Below are 26,937 nucleotides of genomic sequence, written 5' to 3'. Positions count from 1 at the left end.
ATGACTTTTTGGTCAGTATTACGAAAAAATCTGTGATTTTCGGTAGGATAAATGAAAAATCGGTAGTTTTAGGGGGCTCATCTGTGAATCGGTAGGCATATCAAAAATCGGTAGGAATACAGATAAATCGGTATTTCTGGTCACTCTGCTGACGACGATGATTTGACAGCTCTTTTACAGTACGTAACAAACAACACTAATAATAATGGAAGGGAGTGATGGAAAAATAAAATATTTCAGTTGCATTTCTTCATTTCGTGCTGATGGTTTAATGTCGTTAGAAGCATATCTTTTCAGAGTGTAGCTAATTTTTGAGTGATTTTATTGCTCAATTTGTGCTTACGGTTCCGATGTATGTTGAACATCACAGTTTAAAATGCAGGAACCTGCAGTCGGCGTTATTTTATCTGTCACCTACTGTAGTTTTGACAGTTATCCAGTTGCGTTATGGCAGATGGCGTTCCGAAACAGAATATTCTCAGAATTATGCTTTTCTTTTGTCACGAAGCATTGTAATAATTGTTATTAAATGCTCCTGGGTAAAGCAAGCATGTATGGTATGTATTTCCATGCATTAGTTATAAGAATCTTACAAAATAGACATATGTACACACACATACACACACATACACACATCGCTTGACCGTGAAGCAAAACGTCAGTGGCTGGAAGTCATCATTCATAAACACGGGCAAAACCTTCCTTTATTGTTTTCCTGTTCGTTGTTGCGTACGGTTGTGTGTAGGGTGAGTGTTTTCGCGTGTGCCGTGAAGCGAAAAGCCTAATCGTTGTACCTCTGTAAGCGTGTGTGTGAATATACTGCAGCCACTTGCGCTCAACTGTAAAATGTTATTCTAAATGGTAAATGTCCGCGCGTTGCTTGTACCGTTTGCACATTTTTTCGGTGGTGGAATTTGCCCAGCGTGTATGGGTTGTGCGGGCGAGTTGTGCGCAATCCGGGGTAGAGGGGAGTCGTTTTCTGTGTGCTGACCCGCAGAGTAGCTGTGCTGGAAATCCGATCCAGTGCGGCCGAAAGTGAACAAAAAGAATTGCCAAAGTGCAAAGCGCGAGATTTGCCACAAACATCGAATTGTGTGTGTGTGTGTGAGAATGTATTGCGGGGTATGAGAGGTGGTGCTTGCTGTGTGTGCCGTCATTCCGTGCCGCGCATGTTCCAGAAGGTGTGCCAGAGGGCGGGGGGCATATTGCCTGGAACGGACGAGTCTGGAGGGGCATGTTTCTGTTGAATGTTCTGTTCCCGCAGCGCCCATCTCGTGTATTGGTGTGTTTTGGTTAAAAAGATGACACACAGTGCAGTGTGTCGTGGTTTCAGTGACGATCGGTAGGGACAGTGCGGTAAGGGAGACTCTAGTTGGCTAGGGTTAGTTCTGTACTGTGAGCGTTCTATTTTCGGTGGACGCAGCCACGAAAATATGTACCAATGCTAATAATTTAATTATATATCAGCGCTTGTATTTTCGTGCCGATTCTGTCGCCCTTCCGTTGCACGAATAGATGTGTGTGTGTGTGTGTGTGCCTGTATATTGGAACGTGTTCTCGCCTGTCGGTTGCAACTTTGCTGTGCGTGTTGTTTGTGTGCGTGTGTCTGTGTTGCACATTCGTTTAGCAATGGCGACGATTGCTAAGATCCTGGACCAAAGCAACCTTCAAGTGCGGGTTACATCTTCATCACCGTCAGCAACAACAACAACACACAGCCTGTGATGATCTTCTGGCGCTTCACGCTCGTGTGTGCGTGTGCGAAGGAATGCTCTCTCTCTCTCTCCCTCTCTCTCTCTCTCTCTCGCTTTAACCTATGCACGAACACACGACGGAGTGCTGTGCTGTGTTTACATACACACAAATGAACAAGGGCCGACCCGATATCGATTTTCAAGGGCGTGTAACGTATAGCAGTGTCAATATACTACACACATACCCCCACACACACACACACAGACACACGCACGGTCAGAGATGTGAAGGGCGTTCGCCGCCGCCGTGCGTGATAAAAATGGATGGAAGTAGAAACGGGATGAATCGTGCGTGAAAGAGAGCTGCAACCAGCGGCTGCGCGAGAACGCGTCATCACAGCGCGTAGTGTAAATGTTTGTGTGTGTATGTGTCTGTATGTGTTTGTGAGGGGGTGGAAGGTGGATGTTGGTGCGGCTACACCGTGAGTGTTGTTTTGGGGCACACACCGTTCGATGATCTCATACTTTTTTGGGGGAAGCACACACAATCGCGCGAAATCGCCTGCGTGTGTTGGCGGAATATGGCCTACTAGAAATGTATTTTGGTTTTTTCTTTGCCTCTTTCTATTTCTTGTGTCACATTACGGGAGTACCCGGGGACGGGGGGATCAATTTCAAGCTCCTACTTATCGTGCCTGGACGAGGGGGGAATTTTCTTGTATTGATTTCTTATCTGACATCTGCCCTCACCACTTCGCTGGGGCTGTCAGTTTTGTTTATCTCTGTCCCGTGGCTGTGGTCCGCGCGATATTGCCCACAAAATGGCAGCAAGAGGGAGCGGAATTTGAAGCTTTATTGTTATCAATCGCAATGCCTAATGGGAATGGTAACTAAAAGAAAGAAAAAAAAAATACACAGCGGCCCACCCAAACAGATAACAACCACAGAACCCCCTCCGAATCCCAGTCTGCACTGTGTGCAGGCGCTTCTCCAAACTTCCAGCAGTGTATGAGTGTGCGGTTGTGCGCACGGGTAGTGTGTTCGTGCAATTTTCCGTGTCGCTCTCTCATCACAGCCCGTGTGATTCACGCCCGCGGCCTGCTTCGTGGCAGAGAGACACCAACCAGCGTGTTGTTGTTGTTGTCCGGTTCCTGGTTTGGGAATTATCAACCTTGCCGTCGTCCTCGGTCGCAGTGTGGTGCACAGGGTGTGGTTTTGGTGCGGTTTGAGTGTTGGTGGTGTGGTGTCCATTACGTTGTAAGTGCGCAGCACCACTCAAGACGCGAGATTACAGACGGGTCCGGTTCCGGGTTACGTTCTGCTCAACCAGATTACGTCTGCGCCATAGGCTGCTACGTTAAACACCAAAATCCTTAAAATTGTTGTAATTGTAACACGTGTCTGTGTTTGCTCCCTCTTTTGTTGTTGCAGGCAGTAGTGGGAAAGCGTGAATGCCAGGACGAAGCAATAATTAATAAGACCGGATTGTTTTTTTAAACCAGTGCTAAATAGTGTGTTGTGCAAATAATAAGCGGGCAGAAGCAGATTAAATGCATCTAGTGACGGACGCAATTCCCGGGAACGTGTGCACCTGAATGAATAGAAACATGAAGCGGCAGCTGGAAAAGTTCAAAGAGGAACTCAAATCGAACCTATCCCGGTAAGTATTGGATTTAAGGCTGTGAACGAAAAGCGTTTTGTCATGTCCGGAGCACTTAATTGCTATCGGGGCATATCAAGAGATACTGATTCTCGATGTGAAAACCCGCTCCTAAAGGTCATGTGACTTAGTCTGAACTTATAACGAAACTGGAACTGATCCTGACCTCTAACTCCGATTCTGAAACTGATCCCAAATTTATATCTGCCCTAGAAATTATCCAGAATCCAATCTGGTCCTATAACTGATCATGAAGTGATCTTTATATGTTTTGGAAATGTTTCTGAACTGATACTAGTTCTGTAACGTGTCTTCAATTTATATTGATTCTGTAACTAAGTAAGCTAGATTTTTCTTCACGGATTACCGTGTTGAATTGATTTCTGGTATTGATACCGTACTTCAACCATTCCTGGAACTTCTTCTGAATTCAAATAGGTCCTCAAAGCACTCCCTTTTTTATTCTGGTAGAAAATATAGCTAGATCTAGCCCAGTCATGGAATGGATTACGAATCTGTTCCGGTCCAGGAACCTATATGGTACCTACTTCGATCCTGCAACTTATTCCGCCAGCATGGTGGTAAATAAACCAATCCCGGTAGCAGTTTTTTCGGAAATTCATCGTACAGTAGATGACTGAGAGGTGAACAAGCGCCAGTTAACGAACAACGTTCGCTAATTGGAGTGACATTTCTATGGATCGATTGTTATGATTGGCGTTGACTGGAATAAACATACCAATTTTTTTTTTCATTTATGTTTATATAAAGTATAGTAATTCATGTAATGGCATAAATTAATAGCAAACATAGGCAAAAGACCCTAAATTTGTGTGAAAAATGCACATTTGCGAAAATTTTCTCTTCAAGAGATTCCGGATGTTTCATGTTTTGACGTTTAAGTGTTCGTTAACTGAGAATCACTCCAGTTGTATATATCTTATCGTAACATTAAACCTGATCGATGTAGCTCGGAAGTATTTGTACTAGTAGTACAGTAGTACTAGTATTTCTACATCGTGCAGAGAAGAGAAGAGATAAATCCTGTATCCATCTCGACTTACACTGCACGTAAACATGTCAATTGGCAATCATTATGCGGACGGCGAACGGATTATGCGAACACTCCACGTTGCGCGAAACAAGCTTTTTGGCACCCTAAGCAACACAAGAGCTGGGTAAGGGAATGGCGCACCCAAAGCAGAGCCCCCTGCCCCCATCGAGTGGGTCTGTTGTTTGGTGTATTACATTTTCGTACCGTTCGCATATTAAACGGCTTTTACCTCATTTGAATCACAATTTGGCAAAATATCCGCAAGCCCCGCACCTCGCAACCTTCTTTCTCCCGAGCTGCCGTGATTTCCTCCGTGGTTGGGAATTTTCTTTCTCCTTTTTTCGATGCTTTCTTTCCCTGGACCGGAAAGAGAGCCCTCTCCTCGATTGACCGTTCAAAAATGCAAATGAGGGCGTTTATCCACTTGTGGCGGTAAGCGCAAGAAGAGTGGCTGCCTCAATCAATTTGGGTTTGCGCTCAATCGTTTCTGCAGCCGGCCCGAAGCGACAAGAGCAGTGTTTTGTGTTGCTGCTGAATTAGGAGGGTATGAAAAATTTATCACTTCATGCATCATCATCATCATCGTCATCATGGTTCATATGCAAGGAGGAAGAGCGGTGGGAAAAGCGGAATCAACGAGTATTGAACTTTTCACGGCCATCGTTTACGGCTCGTTTTTGGCGGAGAGGAAAAAAGGGACCGTGTATTGACCAAAGCAGACCAGCATGATGATGGTTGACCCCCCTCCCCCCTCAATCAGATACGCAGTTACCATCCGTTTGCGTATCATAAAACAATCACTAAACGAGGTGACCCTGCCTTCCCAAAAGGCCGCGGCGCGCCCGGCGACTGGAACGAAACGTTTTATTGCCCTACGGAAGGGGAGAGACGTCGCTGACAGCGTTGCACGCGGGGTGTATGATTTCTTCGTTTTCACGCTCAGCTCGCCGACACTTTTACTGCCTCTGGAGCGAGTAGAGGAGAGAAGGTGGTGTCCGAGTGGAAGACGTTTGTGGCCATATTTGTTTTGATTACCTCACACAGTTGCTACTACAACTTCGTCTCACATCGGAGACATCGGTGATGGGGCACTGCCGTTGATTGTGGTTATGTGATAATATGCGTGCAGCATCGACTGGCACCCTCTTCTCATCCCGTTTGCAAATCATTTGTGGGAAATCTAGCATTGCCGTCGCAACCCAATGTGTGTGTGTAACCTGTTGCTGCCCACAACGACCGATGGCCACGACAACGGGTTGCCGCGCAAGCCGGTTATGTTGCACTGACAGGCGAATCTGGTTGTCTCTCGCTTCGGGAGATGGGCAGCAATCGGATCGAAGTAGTACCTCCTGTACTTTGGTTGTGAGCTCTCGGGGGTTGTGTGATACTTCGGGACAAACACATGCACACATACATTGATGGAAGATGCGTTAACAAGCGTAATCTATCGTAATAGGTTGTGGTTGGCATGCAAACACATTTATCGGGCATGTAATGCAGAGAAGCGAATTTTAGTCAAATTCTCGCTGCAAATTGGTTTGGTGGTGCAATGAAAGTAAAAAGTATATGATCTTCTTTCTTAAAATGGATAGATAGAGAGTTAGGATTCTAATGAATCTATATATTAGCCTTTGGTAGACTTGCAAACCCTCGTCCGTTAAAATATTGATCTAATTGGTTCAAAAGATTCATTCAACATGTCAAAAACATCAGCTTAAACATGTGGAATGTATAGGCGAGTCGGCCAGTATCTAGGTTAAGGCATCGTAAGCAGATGATATCACTTCGGAGTGGTGTAATACATGGCAAACAACCCACACATATTTTATGGTTTTATTTTTTAAGGTCCCCCGGTTTCGTTTATCCAAATTGCTTTTGTGTAACACAACATCTAATCTTTGTGGAAGCTAGATCATTAAAATAAAAAATACAGCGATTAGATTAAATTCTTTATTTATGATGTTATTAACGTACAAAACGTATGACATTTAAATCTAAAAATATTAATTTTTCCTTGTAATCTTTCATTTATTGATTTCTAAGAGAATGTATAGTTTATTGGTGAGCCTTTCTTTTTATTTAATGATAAAGTACCTTTTTGTGCTAGCTAACTTGTTATGATGGTCTTATCAGTATTCATCATTCATAATGTAGTAGATAGTGGAGACATGCAGTAAAAAATTTAACATTTGGAAAAAATGTTCTTAAATATGTTGAAAGTTTTCGATTGAAAATGTCGGAAAAGTTCTAAACAAAAAAAAATACATTTGTTTTTCATTTCATACAATGGCAAACCTTATATAATACTATAAGAAGAAAATGGTATACAAATAGAAATATTATCTAGATGAACATAAACTAATCATTCTGTTTCATATTTCAAAAAGCTAAAACATCAGCTGGGAAGCACTAACAAAACAGTTGAACGAATTGGAATAGGTTGAATAGTTTTTTTTTCTTTTGGTTCAACAATCGTTGTCGGTCAAGTCCTGCCTGTACCACTTGTGGGGTTGGCTTTCAGTGACTTATGGATTACCCCCCCCCCCATTACTGGATAATCAGTCCTACGTATGGCGGCACGGTCCTTTCGGGACTTGAATCCATGACGGGCATGTTATCAAGTCGTACGAGTTGACGACTGTACCACGAGACTGGCAGGTTGCTTAGTAACTTAGTACACAACTGTAAGTTATCCGTGAAAGAGTGAGAAGTTTCGAAGCGATTGAATAATATTCAAGGCCTTGGTCCGCCTTGTCCATTTGTCGCTTTTGCTACTCTTTTCGGCTAATTAAACAGACACAACCTCTAAGATCGTTGTGGTTGATCGTTCCAAATTATTAAAATAAAATTAATTTGTCATTTTTTTGCTTTCCCCCAACAATGAAACGAAGCCATACCGTTTTTGTTATGCTTGTCCAAAAGAAGAATCTCGCAAATGAACACTTTTTTACCTTGTGCCGAGCATAAAGGTACAACGAGCTCACTGTTGTGTGTTGCCTGATAACGGGTTCAGGAATCGATCCAAGTCATGTCTCCGTCGGTGAGGTGTTACGATGTGCGCAGATGGAAATCTTATCAGCTCTACATGGCCGTTGTGGAGTTTGTCTGATAAGCGACCATGACTCAAACGCCGTCCCTGTGACCGCTGTAGCCTTCCCAAACGGCGGTTGTATGTATGTGTGTGCTTGTAGTTGTATAGGTGCTTAAGTGTAGTTGTTTGCCAAAGAGGTGACCGGTTAAGAGAGTGGGAAATGGCCCTGAAAGCCGTTCGATAGGGATGGTTTGTGTAGCGCAGAAAATTGAATGGGACCCATTTATCGCGGGGTGGTTACCACCAGCTGGTGCCGTTGACGCCGCAGGGCGATTATTCTTTATGGTCCAGCGCTAGTCAACAAAACCATCAAATGGAGCATTAAACGTACCATTTAATATGATGCATTTTTCAAGCTTTCGCCTTCCCAAAAATCAAACCCTCCCACTTAAGCGCAAAGCTCCAAAATTAACATGGAGAGAGGGGCGGTATGTCGGTCTCTACTAAATCGTCTCACACACCGGCTACCCCTTCCCGGGTAACACCAAACGCCGACCACACCACCAAGCCCCACGGGGTTTGTTGGTGGAGCTTAAAACGGCAATCGGATGACGAAATGAGGTGGCGAAGAATTGGATCGGAAAACTTTCTCGATTTACTGGTGGCCTGGTGTCGAATCTCGTTCACTCCCTTGCATTGGGACGTCCCCATCACCGGGAGTGCCCTTAAAGAGTTACCATGTTTGTGAGAGGGCGAGAAGGAGAAAGGAGGGAGGGAGCATGAAAATGGCCAGTAGAGTATCCCGCAGGGCATTATGGGGTTTGATCAGTTCTCCGTGCTCCAATTTTCTTTGAACACATTTCACGAAAAAAAAGGCAAACATGTAAATGAGACTTCCGGTGGAATATCTTGAGATCTTTTTTTCGTTTTTTTTGTTTGCGTTTCGATCTGGACAGCCCTTTTCATTATTGTACGGCATGGGCGGCTGGAGAAGAGAGGTTAATTTAAACCGGAAGGACGTGGATCCCGGGTGTGTTGTGGACGGTTACATCCGTTGAAGCATTGGAAACAGCGCCTGCAAGAGAATGTTCCTTTTTGAGGGATCTTTTTATGTAAAAAAAACTGCTCTTTTTTGCTAGTAATTGCCTTTTTAGCATCTTCATGCTCGTTAAGATTCGTCCGAGATTGTACCAAGTAGGTTGTGCACTGTTCTATTTGTAGAAGCATTGCAGTAAGTAGACAAATTCGAAAGCCAACAGGAAACCCCTTGTTTTGGTCGGAGTCGGTTCTTCAGTACTAGACACTGCCATATGATCGACTGGAACACATGGTAGAGACTAATAATATTTCATTGCGGTATTATTATTAGAACTTCAACACTCTTCAACTCCCCAACAAAGAGCCGGCAACAGACACACAGGCTGGGTAAGATGGAAAATCGGGCCTATTACCACGTTCAATGCAAATATATGTAGCAGCAACGTTTTTCGGCAGCAGAAAGTCTAGCTTTCCCGGGTGCACTCTGCGATGACAGACGCACGGGTGTGCCACATTCCAGTTACGGCATACGGTGCTGGAGGTCTTTAAAACTGAAAAGAATTACCTTCCAACCAGCCAGCCCTCCCTACGTACGCTGAATCGGCGGCGTGTCTGTGTCTAGCTGAAGTGATTTATTTTAAATCAACGCACATTACTATTACTTGCACACGACGCTGTCAGGCAGACAGTGTTAAAGTAGAGGATCGTTTCGGGGTTTGGGTTCCGTTTGCGTGGCCCAAAATCGGGTAATCTTGCAAATTTCCACTCCCTGCACACACACACACACAGAAACACAAAAGCGACCAGGCGCGTTGGGTATGAGTAAGCCGTAGAAATCGCTTGCATTTATGCGACCGGGCGTACGCCGTTCGCGAATGATGGCAAAAACGGAAAAGGTGCTGACGTTTTGCTGTGCTCACTGGCTGGCTGGCTGGCTGGATGGATGGTGTGGGTTGGCCAGAGACCTTTACTTTTCAGTTTTAGACCCGACCCACGTGGAGGAGCGGGAAGAAGGAGAAGTGAAGCGCAAAGCAGCAGGATTAGTCACGAACCGGAAGCCTTCTCGGTATGACGACGTCAACGAAGAGGCGACTTCCACTCTGCTGGTGATGGTGATGGTGATGATGATGATGATGGTTTTGTGCACTTTTGTGTGTTGTCTGGTCGTTCTGTAAAATAGAAACGGTGGAACAACACAATGCTGCACGAATGTGTAGGGGTAGAAGGGTTTGCGAAGGGTGTGTGTGTGTTGAAGAGCGCGGGACCCATCCGGGAAGGAAAGAAGTATGACTGAGACTTTCGTTTTCATTATTTTTAGTGTGTGAATTTGTCAACCGGTTTCGGGTGACTGCGCCGGCGACGCTCATTAAAGGTGAAGTTTTTGGGCTACGAGATAGGCTGTGCTGGAAAAGATGATAAAGTTATTTAATGCGGTGGCAGTGTCATCATTTAAGCTGCTCGTCAGAATCGTGAAACGGAGGGGCATAATGGTTATGAACATTTATTCATAGCACCAGCCCCCAACAGCAATGTTGTGCAGTGGAAAAACCGATTATTTCGATCTTTAATATCTAACGCTGTTGGCAGATGTTACACACTTCCCAAGTGATCTCACATTGTTGCTTCTCGCTTTTGCTGGCTTGCAATCGCTGCATTTGAATGCTATTTGTGTAATTTCAAGTGTGATTTGCTCTTGCCCGCTTTCTAGCCATTGCTCATCCCGTGGATTAGCTCAGTGCAGATGCATTAATCATTTCGATTGTGGCTTTATTTAATTATCACGCTCACGTTCTCCGGGCCACTGTGGTTAAAGCCAAAACCCCCCTGAACCATTTGCGCACAAGATTTATGGACTATTTTTAGGGCGATGCAGAGTCGATGTGAAATTGCCCGGTCGGGGGCTGTAAGTGGTAATTTCCATGAAATATACCGAGAATGGGCCAAAGAATGACCAGAATCCCAAACAATCGATTTGCGTTGCAAACTTGCTCTGTTTGGAGCTGGAATGGAATTTTCTCGTTGGAAGTCTGCGTTATATTACTGGCAGTTTGCCAACGTACTTCGGTCCGTTGGCAGACGCATTAAACCTCAATAGCAGCAGCACCAGAACCAAATGACCAACTCACCCAGTGCAGGTCCCCGAATACGGAACGGAACGAGTTTTATAGGTCGGTCCAATAATGTGCCAACACGGAGAAGACAAACATGAGAGATGGGCGAGACTGAACATGGCGTTTGCACCGGTCGTCGTCGACGGGTCATTTGGGCTCTGATGTAGGGCAAACATCAGCCTGAATGTTTGCTCAATTAGCTAAATTAGCCTGCCATGTTACACACATATATGTCATCCGGGTTCGATCGATGATACTGTGAACCCTTCGGGCTGTGTGCGTTCCGTGTCTGATTGACGGATTAGGACGGACGAGGGGAAAAACGGCGCAAATGAATGACTAATTTTAGCACAACTTTTGTGCAAAGCTGCAATGAAATTAGATTTACATGTTCTCTAACACCTCACAACGGAATATGAAATTGAATGCTAATAAATTCAATGACCTTTTCATTCAAGCCAATGTGTGCCCGGGTATACATCTCCACGGCTAGCAGACGTAAATGAATTTTATGTAACAGAAGATGCAGATTGGAAAGCAAACGCAATGGAAAGTTTTATGGGAAAATACACAAACCAATATCATTCCTAAATAAACAAAGCCCGCCGCGAGCCACTATCGATTCCACAATTCAAATCGGATAAACTCGACGAACAGTGTTGTATCTCTCTAAAAGCACAACCACATGATGATGATGATGATGATGATGATGTTGGCTGGTTCGTCTCGTCCAGCAATAATTGCATGACTGTTCGACTCGATTGCGCTAGTAAGGAGAGGGGTTGGTTGCGTCTGCTTTTTTCCCCCTTTGCGGAAGTAACTCGCCAATAGACGGAGGTAAAAAAAACTCGATCCTCCCCATAGATCAATGATCTTCTTCGATATGCACAAGATTCAAATTGGATTGGTGGGGTTTTTCGGGGCGGTGTATCTCCAAAGGGGAGTGGTTTCGAGAGGAAGGAAAGGGCGCGTAAGAAAACAACCAACATTATCGCTTCCTCAACCGGAAAGCAAGCCACACGGCAACTGTGCTGCAATCGAATTGTTAACCGCCGGCGCTCGATCGCTCGCTCGCTCGCAATGTTGTTACATATTTTCTATGTCCAGCGGCCCGTTCGCTTTGCTTCGCTTTACTCTCCGTTTTCCCTCTGCCCAGTGTCTGTTGGGTCTGGTGTGTTTGTGTGCTATTTGCTCGCCGTCTTAACAGCTGTTCGTGTCGATCCCACTGGGCCTTGGGTTGGTGATGATGGGACGATCCGCATCGATCGCGTTTCGTTCCGTTTCGTTTGGAAGCGAATGCTGTGTGTGTGTAGCGTCTGCGCTTCGAATAAAGTCTTCAGTTGGGTGTCGATTTGATTCCACCGCTTAAAATCCCCCCATCCTCCCTGGACTTGGCTCTTGTTGCGATGAAAAGCCGTTCAGTTTGGAGGAAGATTGTGCTCAGCTGCACACTGTTAGTTGCTGTTTTTCCCTTCCCCTCTTTTTCCTCTTCTTTTTTAGTCGATCGATCGCGCACTTCCTTATGCTGCTCGTTCGCAAATATACGGGGCAACGGGGCCGAGGCGCGCGCCACCGACCCACCCACTGATGTAATCGGCGGCAAACAGCATGCCCCGCACGGCGCTTGATCCAGTTGGGGGTTTTGCGTTTTTCTAATCGGAGCTGTTTCAAGTGTTGTATTCTCTAGTTTGTTGCGCGCTGGTTCGTAACGCCCCGCTTGCACCACGCCACACCACAATGGGAGTGCTTTTTTCGGCTAAGTATTTCTTGTTTTCTTGTTCCGATTTAATAACGCACTTCCTTCCCGCACTTCCCGTACATACGGGTGCGATGGGAGAAGAACGAGCCTGTTGCATCGGATAGCTCCCACAGCTCCCCACAGCGCCCTGATCAGAGAGAACGAATGCAACCTCACAAACACTATCACACACATTCGCGTATGTTGCGATCAGTTGCACGATCATCATGCCCCGTGGGGTTTTCATGCATAGATCCGCGGAGGGAGAGTTGCTTTGGGTGGTGGAGGTATGGGATGCGGTTTTGTCTTTCCAATTCACACCCTTTATTGTTGCGGCCCGCGAGTGCATATAAATGGCCCTGATTTTGTTGTTGTTGATGTTGTTTGCTCTCTGCTGTTTTGTTTTCATTCACTCTCCTCTCGTGTGGTTCACTCTTTTTTATTGTTTTGTGCAGTTCGTGTGAAATTTATGCTTGCTAAATGTTTACCTTCGTTTTTTTGCATCATTTTAGCTAAAGTGTGGTATTCATGCCTTCTGGTGATTGCTTGCCTAGTAGGTATGTGTGATATTTCTCGTTGACCGAGTTTGAAGCTAAACAAAATAGGCAAAAAAAAAACAAACGCCAACAGCTTCTATGCACGTGCGGGAAACTTGAGACACACAGAATATGGAGCCTCTTTCCCTCTAATGAGCTGTTTTGTAATCAATAATGGAGGGGCGGGGAGAGGGGGGGGGGGGTTGTGTTCTATGGGAAGTTTTGACGTTTTACAGATAGGGATTTGTTTTGTTTTCGATTGCCACAGGCTAATGGAAGCGTTTTGATTTGAATTTGTGGGTGAAAAGTCTTATTTAATACAGACATTTATGCGCACGTTATCTTTTTCCATCTAAAGTTTGAAAACATGGTGATGCAATTTTTATGCTATCTTGTCCGTCAAAGGCAATTTCAATATGTAGGTGCCAAAATGGTTGTAAAAATGAAAGATGTAAATGCGTTATCCCTCACCTTTAACTTCATTATTCTTCTTCGATATGCAATATGTCAGCGTGATCTGTTGCAGTGATGTGCTCTTTGGAGCGCACCCAGGACTCTGATCAAAATTCGGCTTTTGTGAGTCCGATTCCGACTCCGATCGTCGTGCGGAGTCGTTCGGAGTCGTTTGGAGTCGTTCGAAGTCGTACGGAGTCGTTTGGAGTCGTTCGGAGTCGTTTGGAGTCGTTTGGAGTTAGGGTCATTCGGAGTCGTCCAGATCAAGTGGAGTCGGCCGGAATTGGGGTCGATCGGAGTCAACAGAAGCCGTCCGGTGCAATGGGCTTGTTATCAGGCATTTCATTTCGTTGTATTTTTTTATCATTCACTATACACGTTCACTTCGTATACAAGCCTTTGATTCGAAGGCCGATTCCAACTAATTCCGGATAACTCCAAACGACTCCAAACGATTTCGGACGACTCCAAGCGACTCCGGACAACTCCGGATGACTCCGGATGACTTTGATGACTCCGAACGACTCCGGACGACACCGGATAATGCTGGGTGGACCTACCTCCCGGACGCGATTCCGAAATTATCGGAGTCGGATCGTAGTCGACCCCGGATTTTTGCCAACTTTACCCATCACTAATCTGCTGAGTGGGGCTTTTGAGCACAGTTAATCAAACAAAAAGCTTGTTACATTGAAATTCCTTTTTCACACAATTCTATTTTAAATCACTAAACAAGAGATGCAGCAAAAAAGTCCAGACGAGTTATTTTTACACCACACAACTTTCCAGCTGATTGCAGCAATAAAAAAAGAGATCCACAACAATTGGTGGCCGCGCGCTTCCTTTTACCACCGGTGACAGCGTGCCGAGTGATCGTTTTTCACACATATGTTGTGTTTGTGTGTGTGCGTGCATGTGTGTCCCCTTGTCTCCCGGCAGGAAGGAAAAAATCTGTCGAAACTAATGACGTTCTCACGAGTCACGGTGGTGTTGTGATTTGCTGCAGTTGAAAGACAAAAACCAGCAATAGAGCGCTCCGCGTCAAATTGCACCTAGCCCAACCCTCCCTGTATGGCCGTGTGGTCGTCGTCGTCCAGAGTCAAGATGCACTTCGTTTCGTTCGACTTTGTGTGTCGTGTCTTTGTTGGCAGTCTGGAAGAGAAACGATCGCTTTAGTTGTCGGTTATGTGGGTTTTAATTGTTGTGCTGTGGTCCGCCGTACTGTTTAGTGCAATTACTAAAGTCTACCCTTTTCGATCCGAACGGGAACGGTTGTTTTGTCGTCTTCGCTTGCATTCAACACCACCCCCCTTCTCTCCGTGTGTGTCCCGGGAGAGTGCGGGGGATAATTGTTTCAATTGGAGAAAAGATGCTTTTCGGTTCGGCTGTGTTTGAGGTTGTGTGGAGCTATACACCAAATCAAAACATTTTAGTTGTAAAAAGGAAACACAACAGCACTAGAGACAATTCGGAACACAACAATGTTTCTTTTGTGTCGTTGTTGTAAGGGAAACGCGAAACAACTGAAAACGTTTGATTTTCGCTTTGAGTTTCAGGCCAATTGGAAAAGAATAAATCGAGATATTTTAAGCGTTTCAGTAATAAAATCTTTAAAAAATCCAAACCAATCAATTAAATCGAATGAGCGACCGCCCATCGCATAAAATATTTATGTTTATGAATGACGTATAACGTCCCATTCCGTTGAATGATTGAATGGGAATTTTATCGACCAATAAATATGTGACTCTAAAATGCACACACCAAACAGCTGGCCTTCGTCTCAGGGTGTGTGCGTTTTTTTTTCTTTCTTTGTAAACAATTCACAGCATTTGTTGGATCGTGTTGAATCGTGTGTCGGCACGTTCGATATCATTGGCCATTTTTAGAACATTGTATCATTTGCGCTACTCAATGATGATGAAGCCCCGGTTGGTTGCCTGTCTCTCTCTCTGCCTCTGCGTACTGCGAGTCGTTGCGTTGCATGTGGAATGTGCGAATGATTTCTTGAACCCTCCAATGCCTCGGCAATGAAGACGGCGAGCAACAAGAAATGGAATGGGGAGAGCCGCACAAAGTGGTTAATAACAGTAAAGGATGACCATTTACATGCGAAGTTTACATTGAGCTGCACGGGTGCAGCAGTGCACTGCACCGAACGATGCGTAACCTTCATGAATTGCTGGCAATTAATGCTTCATTCTTCTTTCCTCCCTTCTCTCACACATACACACGCATACATACAACCTAGGTCCAGCAAGGCGGAGAAGAATGCGGACGGGCTGCAGGAAATCGAGCGTGAGGTCGACCGGTACAAAGACATACTGCAGAACCTGAACAAGCGGATAGCGACGAACGTGTCCGCCGGCCAGCCACAGGATGCGGTCGCGCGGGAGAAGCGCTGCAAGAAGGTGCCCGAGTTCCAGCTCGGCCAGCTGATGGAGGAATCGGTCAAGGATCTGCCGACCGGTCTGCTGAAGGATGTGTTGGACACGTGCGGTAGGTTGGCGGCGAGGCGGGGTCCCATCGGCCAAGTAAATGATGGGGCTGTTGGATGATTATTTAATCAAAATCGTTACGATCTTGTTCTCTCTTTTCCGTCTCGCATTCTTTTTAGCACGCGTCGAGAAGCGGATAGCGACGGAGATAGTGAACAACGAGGTGAACGTGGAGAACTCCGTCAGCAAAAACCTCAACGACATCATCGAGCGCCACTTGTCCACGATCCAGAAGCAGAAGCGCGTCGTCACCAAGTGCCACCAGGAGTATGAGGCCTCCCGGCAAAAGTATGATGTAAGTGTGCCTGAGCGGCGACTCATCGGCTTGACTCATCCGGCCCACTCCCCCGTTCCCCGGCATAATTTACTTTCCAATCGCGGTGCAGCCTAACGCATACAGATAGAGAGGGCTCCCCACTCCTCCCTATCCGTATAGATGCGTGCTGTGTGCAAATGCAAACATGCAAAGCGTGCAAAGCCCACTGGGCTGCACTTGGAGCACTTGGGGTATCATCTCGGTGCGATCGGTCGCTTACAAGCACACCACCACCCCAAGTAACGACGAGAAGCGGTGGATGGAATGTTGAGCTGTTGGCTGCTGTCTTCGCCCTCCACCCAGTACAGTGCCGTCTCCCTTGGTGCCACCGTTGCACAGTTATGATTCATCGGCGTTCGTTGTTGCCTTCGCGGTGATGCATTTGTTTGCGTCGTTGTTTTCGTTCCCGTTTTGCACTGTACGCTGCTACAGAAGTGCAAAAAAAAGAAGACTGATTCGCTTTTATCGTTGGCAATGATCCAACGCGCGCGCGTGTTACTTGGGCTGGATGTGTAAGTTCTTTGAACTGTGAAGCGACCGATTTTACTTGCTATTAGGAACAATTTTTCATCCATTTCATGCGCTTCTGCTTGTTCGGTTCTTGCTTCTAACGTTTGCTTATGGTTCTTGCCATTTTGCGTTTCTTTTCCCTTGCACCCTTCGCTCCTCAGTCGGCCCAGCGGAACAGCGATCAGGCGGGAAATCAAGCAAAGATCACCCAGCTGAAGGATGACCAGGAGGAGCTGCACACCAAGCTGGAGAAGGAGCGCGATCTGTACGAGTCGTACATGTACGAGCTGCTGGCGGAGGAGGAAAACATTGCCCTGTTCGTTAAAGAGTACGTCAAGCACCAGGAGCTGTACTTCACCTCCGTCCTGCGCGAGATACAGCACACGATGCGCAGTATGGACGGGTTGTTCCGTAAGTTTGCAGCTTGCTCTCAGCTTCCAGCTTCGTTTTATTCATGCGCCTCCGTCTTTTTTGCTATCCTCCCTTTCCTTTTCCGCAGGTCGCAATAACAAGCAAATCTTCAACACGCCCCTGCGGGATCATCTGAAGGCGACGGATCGTAAAATTGCTTACGTGATCGAGCTGTGTGTTTGCTGCCTGCTCGAGAAGGGCCTGTACGAGGAAGGGCTGCTGCGCGTCGGATGCGGTAAGTTGGGGCGCGCGTGTGCGCAAGATGCGCCACGTGAAAATGAGCACAGCCGGCTTCAATTCGGTTTAACCTCGAAGCAATTGCTACCCCACGGCTGCTGGACGTCGACCGGGAGCATCGTTTCTTCGGTTGTTTATTTGATTTGATTTGTTTCTTGAAGCTTGAAAAGTCATATGACGCTTGATATGCAATCTCGCGTGTGTTTGCGCGACTCACGAACGTGATCGAAGCAAAGTTAGATTTATTGCCGATTGTTTATTGAAATTTTCCCCATGTTTTCAAATGAAAGGGACAAATGGGGTGATGAAAGCAATACAGACGAGATCGTTTGATTTGTGCTGTCTTTTGATTAGTTGTATGATGATTTATTGATAAGAATTGAAGCCACTGAACGTTTTATGTACGATGAAATGAAATTGGTAGTGACATTTTCCTTTCTTTCCCTCTACTTGTAGCCTCCTCCAAACTGCGACGCATGATTTCGGCGATCAACGCAAACTACGTGTCACCACCGCTCGCCGACAAGTACTGCGATCCGCACGTCGTCGCGGGCGTATTGAAAAAGTACCTCCGCAGCCTGCCCGACCCGCTGCTGACCTTCGAGTTCTATCCGGACTTTGTGCAGGCGGCGCAGAAGCCAAGCGACGCGCAGCGGAAGGCCGCCATCCTCGATATCGTGAACCAGCTGCCGAGGGAAAACTACGACAACCTGCGCTACCTGACCAAGTTCCTGTCCTACCTGGCGGAGAAAAACCAGGAGAACAAAATGTCCCCGCAAAACATTGCGATCGTGATGTCACCGAACCTGCTATGGTCGCCGAACGAGAACGAAAACTATATGGACCAGGTGAACAGTACCGCGACGGTGAACACGATCGTCGAGGCGCTCGTCGCCGACTGGGCGTTCTTCTTCGATGGCGAGGTGAACTTCTACGTCAGCATGACCCGGGACGCACTGTTCCCGGACAATGGGGGGTTCCCGGTGGACAAGGATCAGCACGTCCGCAGCGTTCCTAGTGCGCCCGGGGGCGACATGATGTCCCGGTCGATGTTTGTCGCATCGTCGACCGATCGGGGGCAGCCGACCGTTGCCGTGACGCTGACCGGTGGCAGCAGCCAGGACGAGCTGCGCATCGGCCGAGGAGAGGGCGGCGGCGGAGGAGGCGGTGGAGGAGGAGGGGGCGGAGTGTCACATTCCCGCAGCAGCAGCCACGATACTAGTCTTATTCTAATCAATAGTCATAACAATCACAACAGCGGCAACAACGGCGGCAACAGTGGTGGTGGTGGTGGCGGTGGCGGCAGTACAGACCAACTGAAGTATCGCAGCCAGTCGAACAGTTCGCTGTCGGATCATTCCAGCCCGCCGCAGGAGTACAGCCCGAAGCTGCCGATTCGACGAAAGCACAATAAACAGGTGGCACCGACCCCGCCGGACAATCACCACCAGCACCACGGCCGCGGCCAGCGGGAGGTGAATAACAAGCTGCACTCTACGCACTACTTCAAGCAGCTGAGCGGTTCGGGCGTCACGGGCGGTAGCTCGGCGAGCGGGCACAGTCACAACGGAGACGGAGCGGGGGACGATGGTTTCGCGTCGCTACAGCATCACGCGTACAAACAGGCGCAGGCCGAGTACGACCGGCAGCCGATGCTGCGGGCCGAGAGCCACGACAACCTGCTGAAGCTGAAGTCGACCGATAAGATCCCGCCGCCGCGGCCGGCCGCCGTCAGCGTGGACAGTCAGGTGCTGGGCAAAATCAAGGCCAGTGTAGCAAACAGCATCCAGCAGCAGCAGCAGCAGCACCAAAACAAGCAACCAAATGCTCCCAATTGTGATACAACTAGCAGTAGTAGTAGTAAGGAGAACAAGGAAAACAACAACCGGGCGGCAGCAGCATCGTCGTCGTCCTCTGTCTTTCCCCCGCTGAAGCCTGTCGCCCTGCCGAGGACCACGATTCTCGGTTCGTCGGCGAGATCCGCCGGCAGTGCGTCGAATGGGAACAACAATAACGACGACGGTGGAGATACCGGTGCCGGGATGGGTGGATCGACCGCTGGCGGCGGAGTAGGAGGGGTTGTGATACGGGAGAAACCGGTCATACCCGAACGGCCCGCCACGCTAATGCGCCCGATGAGCTTCAAGGGTTCCATTCCGGAAATATCGAAGGTTAGCGAAGGTACCAACACCATCATCAGCGGTCTGACGTCCGCCAGCTCGCTAAAGAAGGCGCAAAGCTTCCGCGGTGAAACGACGACCGGTGGCACCCGGATAGGCGCGTCGGAAAAACCGACCTCCTCCGACCTGGAGCGGGGCACACTGGAGCGGACGCAGATCTACAACATTGACAAGCAGCAGGTTGCATTCATCGATGTGGTAGAGCGATCGTCGGACGAGGATCAGGGATCGGGTAGCATCACCACCACCAAGCCAAAGCATTCGAGTACGCGCAAGGACAAACCGGAACCCGTGGCGTTGAATCACGTGGACACGCTGGCGTCCTCCTCCGTTCCGGCAACAGTTCCTCAGGGCACACCGCCTCTCGCAATGATGGAATCGACGGGATCGCTCGGCAGTGACGTACAGTCGCCGGTCAATCCGCTGCCACCGAGCGGGAACAACGTCAGCAATGCCAGCTCTACTGCTGCTGCGAATACTACTAGCAGTAGCTCTACAACCACCACCACTAGTCTGCAGCACGTTCCACAGTCGCCGCGCGGCATCGATCCGAAGATCAAGCGGCCCCAGGTCCCGGCACCGCCACCGCCGGTCGGGCGGCCAAAATCGTCCGACTCGACCGATTTATAACAGTTCGGGGAGGTGTTGATTTAGAATACGGCCCCGGTGAAGCCCCGGCGCCGCCGATGATGCACACCGAATTCGCTAAGCGGCCGTAAAAGGGTTCGGCGCGGCGCGCACCCAGTGGTCACAATCGCTATATCTTCTTCTTTTCTTCCTCTTTATCTAACTACCAAAAAACTGTTGCTAAGCTCTGTTCTTTGTTACTAGGACTGCATACGGCGTTTCGTTTCTTTCAGTTTCATTAGCAATGTAGGACAATATTTGGTTTCCGTTGCAGCAACGTTGCTATATGTTGCGTTTTATTTACCATTTACCGTTGAATGGGAGGGGTGAAACTAGTGAAATGTTGTGATTACGATAGTTAAATTAGAGCAAGAGAAACAACAGTTCGAAACGACAGCGTAGAGTGAATGAAAGGAAGCGACAGCAAATTAGTTCAGGGCTTTCCGAAGTACCCCCCGTACATTCGTTTTGCTTCGCTTTTGCAAGCAATTCTTTTCTGAACATCATATGTACGTGCGAATTGAATTTTCACAGCGGAAACAAAAAAAAAACACATTGAACTATGACGTTGCATGCACTGACAAATTTAATTGTGCGACAAAGTTCATCACAATTCATTAAATCATACATCACGACACCAGAAGAACAACAAAAAAACAGCAGTCGACTGAAAGAGATTATCCATTTCTTGTGAAATAGCTTAATTGTTGTTACGTATCAGCATTAATTGTACGCTTTTCCCCCTTGGTACACATTCCGTATTGTGCACTTCCCAGAGAAAAGGTCATCAGTTTGTTTGTCACGAAATAGCGGCCGCACGGAAATGAAGGTGCAGGAAATTCTTTCTTTTATTTTTTGAGTCGGACCCAAAAAGCGATAATTGGACAAAGTTTTCTCGGAAAAGGACTTCCTGTCCTTCCAGTTAATTTTTTTCTCTGGCAAAGCGATTCAGCTTCTAATAGATAAAAGCACGGGAAAAAGTAACTTACACAGAACGTGTATATTCCGGGCAATCGGGTGATGTTAAAGCAACCAACCATGTGGAAGACGTTGCAATTTTCACTACGACCGCCATTCTTTCTTTTACGCTTACGCCGGCGGACCATTTGATTAATGGCCAAGCGCGCTCTGCGTGCAGTTGCAGTATGGGTGTGTGTTTGTGTGTGTGTGCTGCTCCGTGCATTCACGATTTATCGTTCCCCGGGACGGAAATTGAATTTTACTGCCAACAGCCGAAAAAAAAGGTCGCGTAAGAAATCGAACAAGAAAACACGGACAGGAACTAATGAAAGTGTAGCGCGCGCGAGCTTGTTTTAACTAAAAACAGTCTTTCTTATTTGGCGCAAAGCAAAACGCAAAAAGTAACATGATAGGAAAAATGACCAAAACAACACTTCGGTGCGTTACAGTGCACGCGCTCACAAGACAGCGTGCAGAAAACCGTGCTGTTCGAGAGAAACCCGGTCAATCTCAGTGCTGACCATGAAAAATGGCGAAAGATTTACACACCCGAATCCTTGCTTTGGACGCGCTCGCAGCCCGCTACTAACTAACAAAAGCGATGACTTTCAAGAGACTGCCGCTGAACGCTGCTAAAGTGAATTTGTTTTTAAAATTGGCAGAATGGGGGATTTTTGTTTTTTTTTTTTTTCAAGGAAAGGCCACAGAGGCCACGTCAAGGACGATGATGGAAGTGTGTGCAACGGAAGCTTGTTATTGAAATCGTGCAATAGCTACAAAACAATTTGAACGTTTTTACTGGCATTACCTCTGGGAAGGAATCGAAGGATGATGGTTGTGTGTTAAATTGACATAGTGTTGTGGCAATGCATTGTACGTCACTGAGTTCCTAGTTTAATTTAGCTACCACAGGACAAAAAGGGATCGAATGGAACAAAGGTTGTTCGACGAAGGAATGTGTAGAATGTGTTTATGATGAATATTGAAATATCAAGAAAGATTGCGAAAAACTCGATAAGGAGAACGTTTAAACGGTTATGATAGAAAAGATAACAAACATATGATAGATACATTTAAAAAGGCATAAAAGAAACTGGAACAGGAATGGAATCAAAAACATACACACCTCAACATATCAACAACCAACTGCTTGCTTGAAACAGCTCACATTTAAACTGAATTGTGGACGCGACATTAGCAACAGCAACTTAAATTATCAACCTTAGCTTTGTAAATTCCAGTGCATCAACTTTGCTTGCGGCAATGTACATTGCAAACTGAGCGCTCTATATATAAATGCATTTTATAGTACTGTGCAAGTGGCAAAAGCTTCAAATCAAAATCAGTATTGTTGATTACACATCGAGCTAACCGCGAAGCTCGCCCTCCGCGCTACGTTGCAAGCAGCGCGCGGTTTAGCGATAATCTTCCTGTTTTCCCATCAGAACCCGGAACCAAAAGTGTCCATAATTTACATCACAATCAAATGCGCTCCCCCACCTACCTACTTCACACTGAAGCAGGGTTTATATAAAAACCACTAAAAAAATGTTGTGCGATGAAATTACCTGCACACATGCCAGCAACGTGGGTTGTAACACAAGCCCCACATGCTTTGCCGCGCATATATGGGAACATGTGGCATCGGCAAGAGTGTTGGGCAGGTGCGCGGGCTATATTACGTTCAAATTTCATCAACCCGTTCGCGCGTCACGTGCGGTTTTGGTTGCGAATTACTTCGGAACGCAGGAACTAATTTCGATCTCATATGAAATGCACCGGAAGAGTGATGTGTGCGCTCTACTGCTATGCCGTATAATCCCCCTTTTTTGGGGCGCACACACGAGCGAGGTAGGAAGAAAAAACAAGTCCCAACAAATTCAGTTGCCAAAATTTCAAAGCATACGCGGGCATATGATAAAGCCGGACACATGCGATGGATTTGTGTGTGTGTGTGTGTGTGTGCGTGCGCGCGCGTCGTTTTTATCACCCTTTTCGAGCGCGCGAACGTGTGCTCCCGCCCCTATTTGCTGGACAGTTGAAGAAGGAAAGGTGGAAGGTATCACATCCGGCTCGCGCACACCGCGTCCGAGTTCCCTCCGGTTTTTGGTGGCGGTTCGTCACTGCCGAGTAATTAGCATTTAAACAAAATCATCATCAATATTCATTAAAATTTGTTACTCCATTTTAGTGGTTGGTGGAGGGCTTGTGTTGCTGCAAAAAAAAGAAGGGCGCTGCCAAGAATAAGCGAACGGTTGCTAACCAACCACCGCCCTCTGCCAACGAATCTAGTGGGCACTGTGTGCATGGAGATTTTTCACGTACGCGTTGCTGTGTGCAGTGCTGATTTTTAAACCGCGTCCGGAACACACATACACACCTGTCGGTGCCGGAACCGGCAGTGTCCGTAGATAAAACGTGCCCGTAATAAACCGCAAACAAACGCGAAAGAAGAATCGGTTTTGGTGGTTTTGGTGAAAAGCAGTGTTGCGTCGTGTTCAACCGGCGGAAAGGAAGCTGGGTTGTCCGGTGTGTTTCTCACCCAGCGATTGCAACGTCAGTACACATCATTATGCTTTTAAGCTGGTGCGTAGGGGAGTTTTTTGTTTCTTTGTGTCCAGTAAGTGCAACGAGTGTGACATGATCGGGCATGATGATGATCATAAAGTGAATTGTTTGAAACATGTGCAGTAGATGCCGAAAGCGATGGAATTGTGAGTGTGTGTGTGTGTGTGTGCGCAATACCGGGGCGGATGGGAGAGAACAACGCATCGTCACCATTCTTTCCCTTGGGTGGAAAATTCACAGCGGCGTATTAGTGGCCAGTACCGATAGGTGCAACGTTATTGATGTGAAAAGGGCCGACGAGCACTGAGGTAACACAATATATCAACTGTGTGTCAATGTGGCAAACCGCCGGCTCTCTCTCTTCTTGCCGCCAACTCTTTCCTTCTTCGGATAGGGAACAATTGGCGGTAATGGGTGTTGGTGGATTTTTTTGTTTTGTTTTTGCGAGCGTTACTCGGTATAACGCTAATTACGATGGATTGTTCCGGTGGTGAGGAATCTGTGTCTTGTTCGTTGTTTTTGTTAATCGACAACATGGGGTGTTTTAAATCATGTTTTTCGGCAGAAACATGATAATCGCTCATTTTATAACAGATTGATTAAAAAAACGCCTACTGTGACTTGGATAATGAATCGCACAACTGGATTATGGATTTGCTTTCTTTTTTATCATGGCTTACTGCAACAGCGCAACGGGTTGTTTTTTCCTTTGTCAGGGAAATGAAATTGTTCGATTGATTCGCTTTCTCATCTCCCACGGAGTTATATTGTGCATTCCAGAGTGATTTTTTTTTATTTTATTTTACAACGAAATTATGAACCCCCCACTGTTCATACTGTCCTGCTATTTCCCGTGGTGGTGTGCCCTAGAGGTTTTGTCTCTTCATAGCTTTCAAGTTATGATGTAATTGGATCTTTTTATAGTAGTCTTATCGGATAGCAAAATCTTATCGCAATTCTGCTTGAGCTTAAGCTAAGCATACGCAATGTTTATTATGCAGCAAAAGTAATAAAAAACGCTACTCTCTTCATCTATTTATATTTCACCTCTATGGTCGTCCTTCTCTATCCCGTTCTCTGCATAAGTGCCCTCCCGCTGCGAAGCGAATTCAGTGTTCAGTTAGAAAAGAAGAAAAAAAAACAAAAAAACGCTTTTTTAAAGCATAAAAGTCACTAAAGAGAGGAACTAGAGGAAAAGAAGATAAACATGAAAATGAAGTAAGAAAATAGATAAAACGAAAACTAAAAATCAGTAAAGTAAGTGTGATTGAGGAAAAAGAGTAAATAAAACAGAAGTAAAGAAGGAAACGTGTGTATAGCAAGCGAACTAAAGGTGATACTATTTAGAGTGAAAGAAGACAAAACTAACAACAAACAAAAAGAATGAAAAAAAATGTGCAAAAAATGGCCGGTAACAATTAGGCAGTAAAATGTCACTATATATGCTTTGTTTTATAGGTTAATAGTTGTGAATTTAATTCAATTATCGTGTCTGTTTTTTGCCTTCTCTTTGTTCTCTATGGTTGGCTTCGTGCTTGAATGCTTTAAAGCCTTGTATTCGCGAAGCAAAAAAAGCAAGCTATAAGTTAATGTGAAAGAGAAAGAGAGCCCTAATAAGGTCGTAAAAAAAACATATACACACACACACACACACACACACCCAGACACACATACGCAAAGACATGTTTTGCGTATGGCTATCCGTATTATTACAATCAATTATGCATTAATAATTAAACGCGCAGCATTACTAATTGAATTTAAAGCAGGTGGGACGAAGATGAGGAAAGAATGCGTAAAGGATAATGAAATTTAACAAAAATTGAGCAACAGGCAGGCACACAGCGTGCGAGAAGCACCTTCCGTGTGTCCCGTGATATATGCGGTGTGTTGATGCATTATCGATCAAATAGTAAAACGTACTGTAGTCGATACACGTAGGAAAGGATAAAACAATGGGGCGCCTCTTTCCTCGGCATGCCGCCGAGAGGTGTGGCGGTGGGATCGTCCCCGGATGTTGCGTTAATGGGCAACATTAACAAAACATTACGATCAATCGAACGGGCAAATTAAAACACCAACTCTCACACATCCACAAACACACAGAAACGGGCCCGGGGACAGTCACCAGGTGTGCGCTGTGTGCAGACAGCATGCACAGATGTAACTAATTATTAATTATTGCAATAAAGCGAAAAAACAAATGTTGATTTTTATTACAGTGAAAATTATTACCATTCTTTTTATCTATTAATTGTGGCATGGGGTAGGAAAGAAAGGGTGGTGGGAAGGGTAATGCATGGGGGGTTTGTATTGTACTGTACTTTGTGCATAAATAACGCACCACAAACCGCATCGGGCCCACTAATTGATAAGAGATAGAGTGGACTAGCACAGAGTGGATTAAATTGGTACACTGGGGCATCAGCATTCGTTGCTTAAGTTATGGTGACCCGCAGTGGTGGGGAGATTTTGCCATATCACTATAGCTGGCGGTATTAGTTGTTTAACGCCCCTATGCTAAATGGAAATTATGTTTGAGGTTTTATTGTTTTGAAGCTTATGAAATAGATTCTGGTATTTAAAACTCGCCTATGGATTCTATGATATGTTTATCCTTTAAAGTGCGGCTTGTTGAAAACGCATTTTACATTGAATTCTACCCTAGATAAATTCATCATTTTTTTACCTTTAGAACCGATACGCACCGATCCTCCATGGCTAATAACAATCAGTGCTTTAAACCGTTCCACACACAATGGCCAGTGGATGGTACCAGTGGACGTGTCCCAGCAGCACACCACCGGTAAAGCAAAATTAAGCGGGCCTGACCCGTTTTAATTAAAACCCCTGTCAGGTGCCGGCCGTTTGCTCATCAAAACGATACGCACGCTTTTGCGCTTCCTCTCTCGATACAACCTTGCAACCTGTGTGGGGGTGTAATTAATAATCCGTTTTTCGGGTGGGGTTTAGGTGCGAAAAAAAGGGCCCGTTCCTCTCCTTCGCCGCATGCAGGAGGTACAGGCGCTGGAGCACGTTTTGATGGTTAACGGCTTCGAGCTTGATCAACTTTGTAAGCGACTGCTGAGGGAAGCTAGTGTAGCGGCTGGCTAAACCTTTGAAAAAGAAACATTATTCATTATTTCCTATTTGATAGATTGGCGTAATTGTCTTAACACTTCGATGAAGTCATGTTTGTTGACCTTTTACTCTTTAAATAACCAAAAAAAATGTGTGATACTTCTCTTTAAAATAGTTTTTTTAGGATTGTTTGTAGCTTCTCTCCGTTTGAAGATTTTTCAAAGTTAAATGTAT

General features: G+C 46.1%; 1 protein-coding gene across 5 annotated transcripts; it reads left to right on the top strand.

The window, feature by feature from the left end:
* Window positions 1-453: 453 nt before the first annotated feature.
* On the top strand, window positions 454-25,850 carry LOC120954592 (rho GTPase-activating protein 17-like). Of its 5 annotated transcripts, none has more exons than XM_049610557.1 (7): window positions 454-557; window positions 3,126-3,354; window positions 15,567-15,814; window positions 15,933-16,108; window positions 16,801-17,050; window positions 17,139-17,285; window positions 17,744-25,850. In XM_049610557.1, exons 2-7 carry the CDS (start codon window positions 3,290-3,292, stop codon window positions 20,095-20,097), a joined length of 3,240 nt encoding a protein of 1,079 aa, XP_049466514.1. In that variant the 5' UTR covers window positions 454-557; window positions 3,126-3,289; the 3' UTR covers window positions 20,098-25,850. The 5 variants fall into 5 exon arrangements, with proteins under 5 accessions (XP_049466514.1, XP_049466512.1, XP_049466515.1 ...); XM_049610555.1 differs by lacking the exon at window positions 454-557 and adding an exon at window positions 670-746; XM_049610558.1 differs by lacking the exon at window positions 454-557 and adding an exon at window positions 681-861 and having other exon boundaries at window positions 3,197-3,354.
* The last annotated feature ends 1,087 nt before the right edge of the window (window positions 25,851-26,937 follow it).

Source organism: Anopheles coluzzii, chromosome 3 (genome assembly GCF_943734685.1).
Source record: "Anopheles coluzzii chromosome 3, AcolN3, whole genome shotgun sequence".
In the NCBI taxonomy this organism is placed as follows: domain Eukaryota; kingdom Metazoa; phylum Arthropoda; class Insecta; order Diptera; family Culicidae; genus Anopheles; species Anopheles coluzzii.
The sequence above is the reverse complement of the archived record's forward strand: the minus strand, read 5'-3'. Positions and strand labels throughout refer to the sequence as shown.

What these genes read in the sequence shown, in the direction of transcription:
- LOC120954592 (XM_049610557.1), top strand. Translation starts at nt 3,290, where the DNA reads ATGAATAGAAACATGAAGCGGCAGCTGGAAAAGTTCAAAGAGGAACTC. An exon ending in CCTCCCGGCAAAAGTATGAT is followed by an intron (nt 16,109 to 16,800) that starts GTAAGTGTGCCT and finishes TTCGCTCCTCAG; the next exon opens with TCGGCCCAGCGGAACAGCGA. An exon ending in CAGTATGGACGGGTTGTTCC is followed by an intron (nt 17,051 to 17,138) that starts GTAAGTTTGCAG and finishes CCTTTTCCGCAG; the next exon opens with GTCGCAATAACAAGCAAATC.